We start from the raw sequence: 12,416 nt of genomic DNA, 5'->3' as shown, positions 1-12,416 counted from the left end.
GGTGGAGGAGGAGGGCGCCGAGGAGAAGCACGAGGCTGAGGGAAGAGTGTTCGGGAAGGAGGTCGACCCATCCGATGGCCCTGAAAGCCCAAGTCTGCGGACTTGGACCCGTCATCCTGCGGCTGGTAGAGGCTGCTGAGGGCAGCGAGGCAGCAGCAGAGGCCGATCTGGGGAGGCCTGGGGTGTCCGTAACAGCTTTGGGAAGGTGGTGGGAAGAGCAGTGTCAGGGCAAACAGCAGTGCCATAGCGGGGACCTCGGGAAAGGCGAGGGGCCTGATCGTGCCGCGTGCCTACGGGGAGGCCGCCGAGGGGAGGCGTGGCTGGGGGACAGCTGCACCAAGAGCCAATCTGGGCCCCGGTGTGCAGTGACAACAGAATAGAGGACAGACGGGACGGGACAGAATGGCTGTCCGTCTCACGCCCTCCCTGGGGTGTGCAGACATACGCGGTCACCCACAAGAAGGGCTTGGAAGGGAGGCGAGGCCCAAGGAGATGAAGAGGCCTGAAGGGGTCCTGGAGCAGCAGAGCAAGGCAGGGGCCTGGAGAAACGGAGACGCTCTGAACACCTCCTTCTCCTCAGGGCTAAGTACCAGCAGCCAACAGGACATGAAGGGGTCGGCGCCCCGAGGGGGCATTGCCCACACAGAACTGCCCATGTTCCCCGACAGTCTCTGCGACCCCCCAGCCCACGCGTAGCCAGCCGCTGTCCTGAGCCCGAACCAGCGCGGGCGCCCGGAGCAGTTGTCACGCCGGGCAGGGCCCTTCCCCGGAGTGCGGGGCCATCTCCCGGGATCGTGCAGGGAGCCGTGGGGCCAGACCGGGGACCTCGCTCAGTCCCTGGACTTCGGACACCACCTCCCTTGGGTCTGCCATCCAAGCAGCTCTAGCCTCCCGACATCTTCCAAAATTCTCCCCTGCTGCAGTCGTATGATGAACGAGCACCGCCACGGGCCAGAGACCAGGAGACCCAGAGCCTGAGGAGCCGACGCGCATGCCTTGAGAGAGCTTTTGAAAGAAAGTTCATCTGAAGAACACGATACTGGAATAAAGACAGCCCCAGAGTTACGAGCCAAGACTACTCCGCAGGGAACACTCTTCAGCAGGTGGTGCTGGGACAAGCTCGAGGCTAGGGAGAGTCAGGCCGAGTGCTGATGAGGGCGAAAAAGGTGGTCTCCCGAGAAACCAGGCTGTCTAGGAAACACTAAGGCTGCTATGTTGGGGCGGCCCCTCCGAGCAAAGCTCTCTGCACTGTGGCCCTTCCGGGCGGGAGGCTGCATGAGCTCTGGGTATGCAGGGGCTGGGCAGCTGACGGGCCTGCTGCCAGGGCCCCCTGGTTCCGATTCTCGCCCCTCTACTTCCTGCACAGCACCGCGGGGATCTTTTGTAGTATGTGGTCAGATCACCCCCTCTCCCTGCTCAAACCAGCTCACTGGTTTCCCACCACCTTAAGAATGAAAACCCCAAATCCTGCCAAGGGCCGCTGACAAGATCCTACTGCACCTTCCCTGCCTGCACCCCCACCTCTCTGACTTTATTCCTTCTGCTCAAGCCACCCTCGTCTGTCTGCAGCCGGACTGGCCTTCCTCCCAGCACACACCCAAGCTCACTCCCGCCTTCGGGTCTCTGCACTGGCTGCTTCCTCTGGCTGGAATGCCCTCCTCCCCCAGATCTCGGCACCATAGCTTCCCACTTCCCGTTCGGGTGGCAACTTCAACATCCTCTCCTCGGTGAGATCGACCTGGGCCACCTGAAGCAGGCTGGAAACGTGTGAGCAGCTTCGACATCGCAGTGACCAGAGGGCGCTCCCGGTGTGGACAGCCCCAGGGCCACGGCTCTGCAGGGTGAGAAACCAAACTTCACACGCCACCGGCGCCCCTTGTACCCACCAGCACCCCTGGCACTGTCTGAAAGCCAACGGGTCCTGTTGTGTGTCCTGCGCTGCCCCCCCCCCCGCCCCCAGCACCCACGAGGGTCCTCACTGCTTTAGACAGTCTCAGAACGTGCCTGGGGGTGACCGTGAATGAGTCGCCCGGGGAAAGCCCACGACGGGGAAAGCATGGCCTGCAGAGAAGAAAATGACTTGGGGAGAGAGAAGGGTCACTCCTGTGACGGACAGGACACCGCCCTCCAGGGCCACGCAGGACTTCTTCCTGTAAGACCTGGGCCACGGAGCTGGGCGGCAGAGCAGGGGGATGACAGCTTCGCTCCCAAGAGTGTGGGTCAGGGGCAGTGAGAGCAGGGATTTTTGTACTGTTTTATTTTTTAACCACGTGTGTTTCGACCACCAGAACAGATAAAGAGAAAACGTCTGAAAAGGAAGACAGGAGGGGCGTTGTGTCCCTGGGTCTCCCCGGGCCAACTCCCTTGGGAGACCCCGTGGCCTCGTCCACACACCGGCGGCTGCTCCTCACAACAGAGGCCAGTCCCGGCCTGGGGCGAGCAGGGCCTCCTCCTTCTCGCCCCACTTCCCTTCTCCTCCGCTGTCCCCTTTTCCCCTAATTGCACCCACTTCCTTCTAAATTTGGTACTTTGTATTAAGAGCGATAGATGACGGAGTTAAAGGAAGGGACACACACCTGAACGGGGATTATTCTGGAAGCTACTGCCCAGGTCATAGGCCTCTCTGCCCCTCAGAGCTGTCTGTGAAGTGGCAGGTGGTCTTCAGCTGCTGTCCGGGGCGGGGTGGGGGGTGGGTAGCCACCAGCCACACGCGGCTCCCAAGCCCTCGAAATGTGGCTTGTATAACTGAGGAGCTGAATTCTTAAATTTAATTTGATTTCCACACATTTCAAGGGCCCCAGGTGGCTCATGGCTAGCATCCTGCCGGCACTCCGGCATTCCCACAGGGCAAGAACAGCACGAGCTCAGACCTACTACCCCTTCAGAGCCATGCTAAATCTCGGCTTAATAAAATATTTAAGATGAAGGAAATCCGGTGTCCTCAAACAAATTACCCCCCTACCTCCCCTCGCCCCTGCACCCCCCCATTTGGTTCTGGCCTTGTCCTCTCACTCCCCCAGGTGGAGAAAACGCAGATGACAGCACGGCTCGGATTTGGATCTGGGCAGCAGGCTTCCCTGCAGTGGTCCTTCCCAAACCAGACCAGAAGCAGGGCCCCACCAAGTCTTGGCTGAGCACCACATACGGACGGGAAGGTGTGAGATCATGACCTATAACGTCGTGCCAAACCAGACGCCACCGAGCCCTGACCCTGGCAGGCACCCGATGTTTTAAGGCAAAGCTGGAGCTTTTTTATAGCTGAAATCTTTCACATGAATCTTCCCTGTGACTTGGGGAAATATCACCGTGATTCATGCCGGTGGCAGACTGACTCACGTGGCAGAAGCAGGTGGAAAGCTCCCCACCCTGACACAGGAGGGCTGAAGGCTTGCACTCACAGCGCAATTGCTCTAACAGCAGGGGGGAACTCTGGGCTTCTTCCGTGAACGACAACACTAGATAAATTATTTCATGAAATTCACTGAACTCTTTCTAGAATTATGGATCATGTAACGGAGCTTTTCCGAAAAAGGGACGGAGTGCTGACTGCTCCCGTCTGTGACACACACCCTAGATCTTTCTGGGGTTCCAATTTCATGGTGACCCTGTGTTTGCTCAGGTGCTTTAAAGCACTATTTCCTCTGGTTGGGGTCTTCACGAGAAATGTGCTCCTTCTTGACCCTTGTCTTCAGCAGTGCCTGGTGTGATGGATGGGAGGGGGTCAAGTTACTCCCGAACGCCCATGAACAACAGGTGGGACACTGTGAATAACAGAAATGGTCAACACTTAATTTCTTAAGACGTGAGGACCACATTCTTTTTATCTTCCCCAGTGCTTGTACAGAACAAGATGATCAAAACAAAACTTTCTAATATGTATATAAAATTCATAAAATATTAAAAAAAATATACATCACCCTTAAACAACATGGGTTTGAACTGCGTGGGCCCAATTCTTTTTCAATAAATTCTACACTTAAATGTATTTTGTGTTCTGATTTTCTTAGCATTTTCTTTTCTCTGCCTTACCTTATCGTGAAAACACAGTATACAGTAACTATACCATAGCAAGTATGTGTTGAGCAGCTGTTTTTACTATCAATAATGCTACCTGTCAACACAGGGCTACTAGTAGTTAAGTTCTGGGGGAGTCAATAATTATACAACAGATTCCTCGCTCTGTGTGTGTGTGTGTGTTGGGAGGGACTGGCACCCCCAATCCGCATGTTGTCCAAGGGCCAACTGTATATGTATGTTCTACTGAGAAAAACTCCCAAAAAGTTTTTGAAAAACTCAAAACGAAAAATATAAAGCACTGAAGATCACATGGGAAGCCTTATATTTAAAGGGAAATCCTGTTTTGAACTGCTTTCATTAAAATAAGATCTTATGACACTGTATATCTTACCACTGACCTCCAGTGCAAAGCAAAAGCAAAACCAAAACCCTCTTCTAAAACTTTCACAGGATGGGTGCTTGGGTGGCTCAGTTGGTTAAGCAACTACCTTCGGCGTAGGTCATGATCCTGGAGTCCCAGGACTGAGTCCTGCATCAGGCTCCCTGCTCAGCAGAGAGTCTGCTTCTCCCTCTGACTCCTCCCCTCTCATGTGCTCGCTCGCTCTCAAATAAATAAAATTTTTTTAAAAAACAACCTTTCATAGGACATTAGAAAAACACCCAAGTACCATAATCTTCCGTTTTAGTCCACTGCTATTTATTTGGAAAACAAAAACAAAAACAAAACCAAAACAACTCTGCATCAGAATTTCCTTAGAGGATCAAAAGATAAAGAAACAAGATCGACCCCCCCCCCCCCCCCGCCTTCTAGTTTACCATATCAGAACCCCCAGCAAGCTAACTGATTTGAAGCTCCCCTTCCTCCTGAGCACTTTTAAAATCCACCAACAAACACTTCTGGCCTCCAGGTCCTCACATACATGGCAAGCGCCAAGAAGAATCAAGTTAAATTGCTGTCCTCGAGTACTTAACCTAGTTAGGGAGGTGAATCAAGGTAAATAAAAGCTGTCCAAGGCAGTATAAATGGTAAATAACCGATTGAGCCAATAATTGCTTTGAAATTTAAAAGTCGGAAAAAATAGGGGCCAAAACGGTGAGAAAAAAAATTTCAGATTAAGTGACCCTGACTTTGAGCTAAGGAGATGAAGGGACTAAGATGGGCGGCGAAGAGCACGGGGGAGCTCACGTCGCAAAGTGAGGTCTGGGGACCCCAAGAGAGGGGTTCCTGCAGGCACTTTCTGGGATCCGTGCTTTTACAATAACACAAAGCCATGATCCACCTTTATAACCATCATCAGGTCAATTTTTCACAGGCTACAAGGCTCAGGGTATCAAAACAGACTGAATGCAGGAGCAGACTCAAGGAGCCAGCGAGCTTCTACTAAGCCAGACATTAATCTGCAAAAACATGGTGCAATGCCATTTTTCTCAGTGCATTTCTGTGAATAGTTATTTCTCGTAAAAACATCCTACTCACGTTAACATGCATTGCATGTATTACTATAAGATGAATTAAGGAATGTTTAAAAAATTTGTTTTAATTTCTAGCAGGGAAAGTTGTCAGCTAAAGCCAACCTAAATAAAAGCTCTTTGGGACCCCGATTTTTAAGAGCATGAAGGGATGCTGAGGCTCCTTTGGTCTGAACCCTGCTAGGGGAGAAGTATGTATCAGGCATGATTTGCAAGCGGATGTACTACTTCGTGGAAGAGTCTTTCTAAAGCAGGGGTCTCACCGGGGGCAGTTTTGCCCTGTAGGAGACATCTGGCAATGTCTGGAGACACTGCTGGCTGTCAGAACCCGAGAAGTGTGCAGCCACTGCTGTCTAGTGGGGAGGGCCGGGTGCTGGCAAGCATCCTCCAGCATACAGGGCAGCACTGTGGGGAGGCATCTGGTCTACCTATCAATGACACGGAAGGTGGGGCGCCTGCTCAGGGCAGTGGGTCTCACCTGGGAGGAGGCACTGGGGGGCTGCCAAGCACATGGTCACATGCAGGAGCAGTGAGCCCTGGGGAGGGACAGGAAGCTCACAGAACCTGCTCCTAACTCATGCCCTCCCACCCACAGCTGACTAGCCCCTTTGCAGAGCCCCCATCCTTCTGGAACACCAGGGTTCTAAGCAAAGACGATGCAGAGTGGCTGGGAAAGTGGGTAAAGACATGATCATCAAAAGCAAGGAATTCCACTTCTGTGTTACAGACACTTAGGAATTAAAAAAAAAAAAAAAAAAATATATATATATATATATAAACTGCTGGTCCTCTGGGTCCTCTCTCAGTGTCACTGGGGTCCCATTTAGGGTCGTGTGGGGAAAAAAAGTGGGGAGAGAATGATGGGCAGTGTGGCAGAGGCAGCCCCTAGTGACAGCATGAGCTCAGAATTCAGTCTGTAGACAGTGGCTTTGGTGTTATGGGGGAGGGGAGTCGGGGACTCTCCCCTTAGGAGGTGATGGTCACAGCCTTCTCCCTAGGAAACACACCTGCCAACAGACCACTTCCACTGTCCTCCAACACTCAGGTTAAAATTCCTGCTACAAAGTCGAGTGCCTAGAAAGTCAGATCTTCTTAAGAAATACTTTCCACCAAAATGTTGTTTCTGTTACCAGGTAATGGGGGTTATTATAAGATGAATTAAAGTTTTTGAAATTTCCGGTTTACTTTCTCAAACAGGACTTGCCAGCCATACCTGTGGGACCTCAGCAAGCCCGGCTCCCCGTCTCTGCAACACTGAGGTGGGTTGCCTGGGATGTAAAGGGACGGATTATAGACAGGAAAACGTCATGGCTAAGGGCAGAAGATGTCAAAACGAGCCACGAGCTGGAGAGGACCATTCGGCTTTCTTTCCAGGAAGAGGTATTACGTCAGAGTTGCCGTAGAGACTTCCAGACCAAACTACACTGAAGCAGGACAGGTAACATACGTGACCAGAGAACAGCGCTCAAAACAACCTTTAATGTGCTTGAAACAAATCACTTTACAGAGAGCATTAACACTTTTAAAAACATAACTTTGGATGCAGTATACAAATTAAAACAGCTACTATAAAAAACACCACGGCATGGTCTCATCTTCCAGAACAGACTTTAGAAATCTCTGAGTGATCAATGAAGATTCTAAATATTCTTCAAGGGGGCCTAGATATGTTTGCACAGCTTTGAACGTGACACCAAGGACAGATGTTCAGAGCGGAGTTCCCTCTGTCAGTCTCCTGAGCACCCAGGAGCCCACCTGTGGCCTCACTCCTTAAGTGTGCCACGAAATAAACCTGTAAGTACTGGGCAGAAACTTTAGTTTTGAGTGTATAAATTAAAACATCCTATTTGAAAGAGAATAAAACAAACAAAAGTGTACCAGTACACATCATTCGAGAAGAAATTTCTAGAAAAATGTGCCCAGCAGCAGTTATGACCTTTACTGCTATTTTGTTACCTGGAAGATGTATTCTGCCTTACATCTCGCAGGGAAAACTTTTTCAAGAGGGGTCATGTCTAATCTATCCCATCGAATTAAAAATGGCCAAATCTGAAACTCTCCATTGTTTTTAGAGGTGAGGAAACAGGGCCATGGAAGCTAGGTGACATCACTTAGGGCACTCAGGAGTCAGCATTTTTACTCCCCAGGTTAAAATATGTTCCCCTACACCACTCTATCCTTTACCACAGAACTTTGTCTTCCTAAACACCCCTGTACAAGGAAATGTTCCTTTGTTCTAACAGAAAAGTGTTCTGCAGCATAAGCCACTTGGTGCCTCTGTTTTCCGTGAGGCTGGGTTACAGCCAGCCAGGATTTGAGCGTAAGGACCTTTTCCAGTCTTGAAGTGGTGTGTTAAGTCAACCAACCACGGGCCAAGTTCTTTTTCATGTGTTCTCTGTTGAGATGATTTCCCAAGCCTGGCTACTCTGCCCTGGGCGGACTCCTGTTCTGCACGCCCCTCAGACTGGGACAGTCCCAAATGGGGGAAACGCCCCCACCCCAGGTGAGTTCACAGGCTGACCCGAGCGAGAGCCAGCTGTGAAGGTGATGGGACACTGAACAGGTCTGAAAAGCAGCACGAGAAAAGCAGTCCTATTTGAACGGTTCAGGTCAAAAACATTCAAGTTCAGAGGAACGTTGACAGGAGAGGGAAAAAGTGCACAATGAGGGTCTCGAGCCCCTGAGCGGGTCAACCGTATCTGCAAGTGGGTGGAACCAGAGCTGAAGAAGCGGGATGAAGACTGAGAAGGGAACCGACATCGAACAAATTCAGGCTCAACCCAAAGTTCAAATGAACTGAAGTGCCTCAATCAGTACTCCTGCAAAAACAACGTACACAGTCACGTGCCCACTGTCCTGCTTAATGGGCCTTGTTGCCTCTGGTATCCTTATGAGGAAGCAGTGAAGGGCCCACCATGTCAGTATTTTTCGGTGGTAATTTCAAGCTCTGTAGCTCCAGCTCTTAGACAGTAGCTCTAGAAAAAATACAAAAAGACAAGTGGGGCATCACACTCAGGCACTGGAGGGGGCCACACCTAAAGAGTCTTAAGCAGCTGACAGTCTAGGAACCCAAACCACCTTAAAGACACGCACTGTACGTACTAGCGGGTTTGTGATCTTTAAGTGAACGGATGGACTTTCCAGGTTCAAACTTAATGTTATCCATCCTTCAAGTCAGGTTTGTTCTGCTAAAATGGGAATAAATGAACCAGACCACTGATGTTCTTTGTCCCGCTAACGGTGAGAAGAGACAGGTGTGTGACCGAGGAAGGTTCGGGGCAGTACTGGAAGCCTTAGCAGCTTTAATGAAACACCCGTAAGCAAAAGGAAAGAAAACGCATACTACCCTTGCAAAGGGACTAAATTTCACTTAAATCAATTTAGTCAAAAAACTGACTCGGAAGGAAGCAAGTCAAAAACAAGAATGTCACTGTAAAACGTGATTATCCGGTATAAAGACAGGGCAGAGAAGAACTGGCACCAGTAATTCCCAACTTCTGATATTTAAGGAACCTTTGGATCTCTTTTTGCTTCGGGGAGGGTGACAGATTTGCTGGAACCAACCACCTGCTAAAGAGAAGGGAGGCTGAGAATGCACCAAATGATAAGGAAAAGATACCACTCCCCAGGGGTTTAAAAAAAAAAAAGAAAAAAGGCTATGCCTATAATCACCAGTTAACTGTGTTTCCCCAGATGACATGGAACTCATTCTAATTCGGCTTACAGGAAAGGGATCTGACATCTGAAATTAATGTCATCTGTGATAAGCCCAGGGACCTGGGTGATTGAGCTCTGGAGAACATGAAACCACGAGCAATCCACTTCTTGGCTACCAGTGATCCGAAAAGGCTTCCTAGCTCAGCCTGGGTCCAGACAGCTCCTGGATCCTTCGCCTGAGGGGCTCTAGTTCAACAACTGCTCCCAATGAAGAACAGGCCAAGTGCTAGCACCTGTGTGCCCAGGAACGCCATCAACCTCACCAGGGAGACCCGGTCCTCACCAAGCATTCCCGCTGCTCTTCGGTGAGTCCACAGCGGAGAAGCAAAAGAAGTGAGGACTGGCCAACGCAGAGAGAGAACAAGTGACAGATGACAGAGGATCGTATCCAAGTACCCAAAGTAACTCAGCTGAGAGGTACCAACCCATGCCACTACGGAAAGCGGCTCTGGGCATCAGACATCAGCAGAGCACAAGGACCGCACCAGAGAATCAAAGGTGAGGGGAGGAGGAGCCACTGGGAGGGAGGGACCTGACCTGGCGGCGGACTTGCAAAGCAAGGAAGGGGAGGAGGATCTGAAAGCTAAAAGCACCAACGACCCAGGGTGGGGAAACCAGCCTCTGCAGGAGGGCGGCTGCATCTGGGGGGGGCGGTGGTCATAAACTTAAAAATACCAGTTGCACAGACACAACTTCCATAAACCCATCCGTCTTTTCCCAGACTAAAATAACGAAAACCGAAAGAACTGAAATTTCAGTTTATAAAGGAGACTCGCAGACAATCTCGTGCAGGGAAACATTCTAGAAGAGCCTGGTTTTCACCACGCTGTGCTGCCCGTAGTGAAAAGGAGTTCACGAAAAAACGGAAAGGGAATATTTGAGAGCAGTTACCTCTGAGTCTATTATGTCTTGTCCTTCTTTTGAACTTTTTCCACTTTTCCCTGCTTTTGGTGATTCCTGGGAAACATCAAGCAAATCAATTAGGCTTCTCAATTTTTAGACGGCTAAACATCAGATACACCAAAATGCAGTTTTAAAACGGATTTACAGTTTACCCGGAACTTCGGATAATCTTAAGCAATACCATCAAGAAATTCTGCCTCCCGTTATATAGAGACCCAACACGGAGCCGCGACACCCCCGCCCCCAAATCCAGACCCTCCTTGTTTTCTGGATCTGTGTTTGGCGTTGAAAACTTCGAGAAGCAGATGAACCCACATGTACGGCGCGCGGGGCATTCTGATGGGTGCGCATCACCTCGCTTTCTGGCCTCCCACCGTAAGCCCCGCGAGCCGGGATTTCTGCGGCGGCTCGGAGACGCGACGGAGCTCCACCTGGAGCAAAGACGTACCCCCCACCACCCCCAAATGTAACGCAGCACACTCGCAGCCAACGCCGCCGCCACCTGGGATAAGAATAGTATTCCAGAGCCCCAGAGCTTCCCCAGGAGAGCAGACAATCCTTCGCCAGCGTGAGGGGTCCCTCCAGGCGGCTGCAGCCCCCCACCCCTCCAGCCCCTGCCCAGGCGTCTGCGAGGCCGGGTCAACCACCTCCGCCACCGCACCTGCCCCCTCACGCCCACCGCGCGCACCGCCCCGGGGCTGGCGCCCACGCCGCCCCCACCGCGGCCGCGCCCCCGCACGCCGGCCCGGGCCGTCCGGACCCCAGCCCGGCCTGGGCCCCGGCGCCCCCCGCCCCCGCCCGGCGCTCCTGCGCCCCCGGGATCCCGGAGCCCGCCGCTCCCCGCTCCCGAGCAGCTCCCCGCCCGCCCTCCTCGCGGCCCCTTCCCTTCGCCGCCCCGGCCCGTCGGGCGGCCCGGACCCGGACCCGGACTCACTTTCTCCTTCTTGTTTTTATTCGGCATGGCTGGTGCGGACAGCCACCGCCTGCCCCCCGCAGCAGCAGCAGGGCCCCGCCCCGGCCGTCGCGACCCCCGGCCGCCGCCGCCGCCGCCCGGGGACCGAGTCGCTCGCTCGCCCGCACTTCCCCTTTTCCAGGCTCCCACAGGCTGCGGCAGCCGCGGCGGCGGCGGCGGCGTCTCTCCGCCCCTCCCCCGGCCCGCCCCTCCCCGCCCCTCCCCCAGGCCCCCGGCCCGCCCCGCCGCCCCCGCCCCGCCCCCGCGCCGGCTCCGCCCCGCTGGCCTCCAGGTGCCCTGCCATTGGCTGAGGCGCCCTCACGTGCCCTAACGCTCTCCGCCGCGGCCCCGCCCCCGCGCGCGGTTCCGGTTCTCCCTCTTCCCCCAACCCCCGCCCCCAAGCGGCGCTCCGGCTCCCGGGGCCTCCTCAGCGGGGCCTCCTCGGCGGCGCCGGTGCGCCGGCGGCAGCGAGGGTTGGCCGGGAGAGACGCGCCCAGCCTCGGAAGGGGGCGTGGGGCTGCAGTGGCGGCTGCTGGCCGGCACACGCGGCGCAGGTGCGGGACGCAGAGAGCAGGGGACAAGTCAGGCGTGGAAAAGGCAGGTCTGAAACGGATGGCAGCAACGGCGGCAGCAGGCGGGACGTGGCCCAGCGCGACCCGCAGCCTCCCGGCGTCGCCTCCTCGCCGCCGCCGCGCTCGCCAGGGTGAAAGGCGGCCGCGCGCCGGCGCACCGGACCGGCTGAGGAGGCCCGGGGCCGCGCGAGCGGCGGTTTCGCCGGGCCCTGGTGGGGCCCACCCCGGGAGCGCCGGTCCGCTCTGCCCCGCCCCGAGGCCCCGCCCCGCCGGAGGCCCCGCCCCCGCCGGAGGCCCCGCCCCGCCGGAGGCCCCGCCCCCGCCGGAGGCCCCGCCCCGCCGGAGGCCCCGCCCCCGCCGGAGGCCCCGCCCCGCGGGTCGGGCTCCAGCGGCGCCAATGGGATTTTATTACTTTCTTCAATTTGGCTCGATCGTGGATCACGTGAGGAAACCTCTGCCTTGTGACCAGGCGGTCACGTGATTCCGTCCGCTCGCTCGGAGCGCGGGGGAGACGAGTTCTCAAGAAGAGGGGAACTTTGGGCCGCTCCTTCCGCAGCCCGTCGGACGGCAGAGGCCGCTCACCACGGGCGTGGGGGCTGCTGCGGCGGGGCGGACGGGCCTGGCGGGGCCGACGGGCCTCGCGTGTGACCGCGTTGGGCGCCGGCCGGGCCGGATCCGAAGCGGGCGCTGCGAGGTGACCGCGTCCTCTCGGGCGCCCGGCTTCGCTCGTGGAAGTCGCTATCAGAGCGTTTTCGGCCGCTCGGCTCCGCTCTGCGCCGGGAGCG

At 54.7% G+C, this 12,416-nt stretch overlaps 1 protein-coding gene across 5 annotated transcripts in view; it reads right to left on the bottom strand.

Annotated features, from left to right (window-relative positions):
* The window catches only part of PPP2R5C (protein phosphatase 2 regulatory subunit B'gamma), a 121,084-nt gene extending 109,854 nt beyond the window's left edge, over nucleotides 1-11,230 (bottom strand). For 2 of the 5 annotated variants that reach the window (XM_032345307.1, XM_032345308.1), the window contains exons 1-2: nucleotides 11,042-11,229; nucleotides 10,096-10,161 (exon numbers count right to left, since the gene is read on the bottom strand). In XM_032345307.1, the coding sequence (XP_032201198.1) occupies nucleotides 10,096-10,161; nucleotides 11,042-11,068 (93 nt within the window). In that variant the 5' untranslated portion in view covers nucleotides 11,069-11,229. Of the gene's footprint in view, nucleotides 1-10,095; nucleotides 10,162-11,041 lie in introns of all 5 variants that reach the window. The other 3 variants (XM_032345305.1, XM_032345310.1, XM_032345306.1) reach the window with 3 other exon arrangements.
* Nucleotides 11,231-12,416: the final 1,186 nt, after the last annotated feature.

The sequence above is a fragment of the Mustela erminea genome, chromosome 5 (genome assembly GCF_009829155.1).
Source record: "Mustela erminea isolate mMusErm1 chromosome 5, mMusErm1.Pri, whole genome shotgun sequence".
Taxonomy (NCBI): Eukaryota; Metazoa; Chordata; class Mammalia; order Carnivora; family Mustelidae; genus Mustela; species Mustela erminea.
The sequence above is the reverse complement of the archived record's forward strand: the minus strand, read 5'-3'. Positions and strand labels throughout refer to the sequence as shown.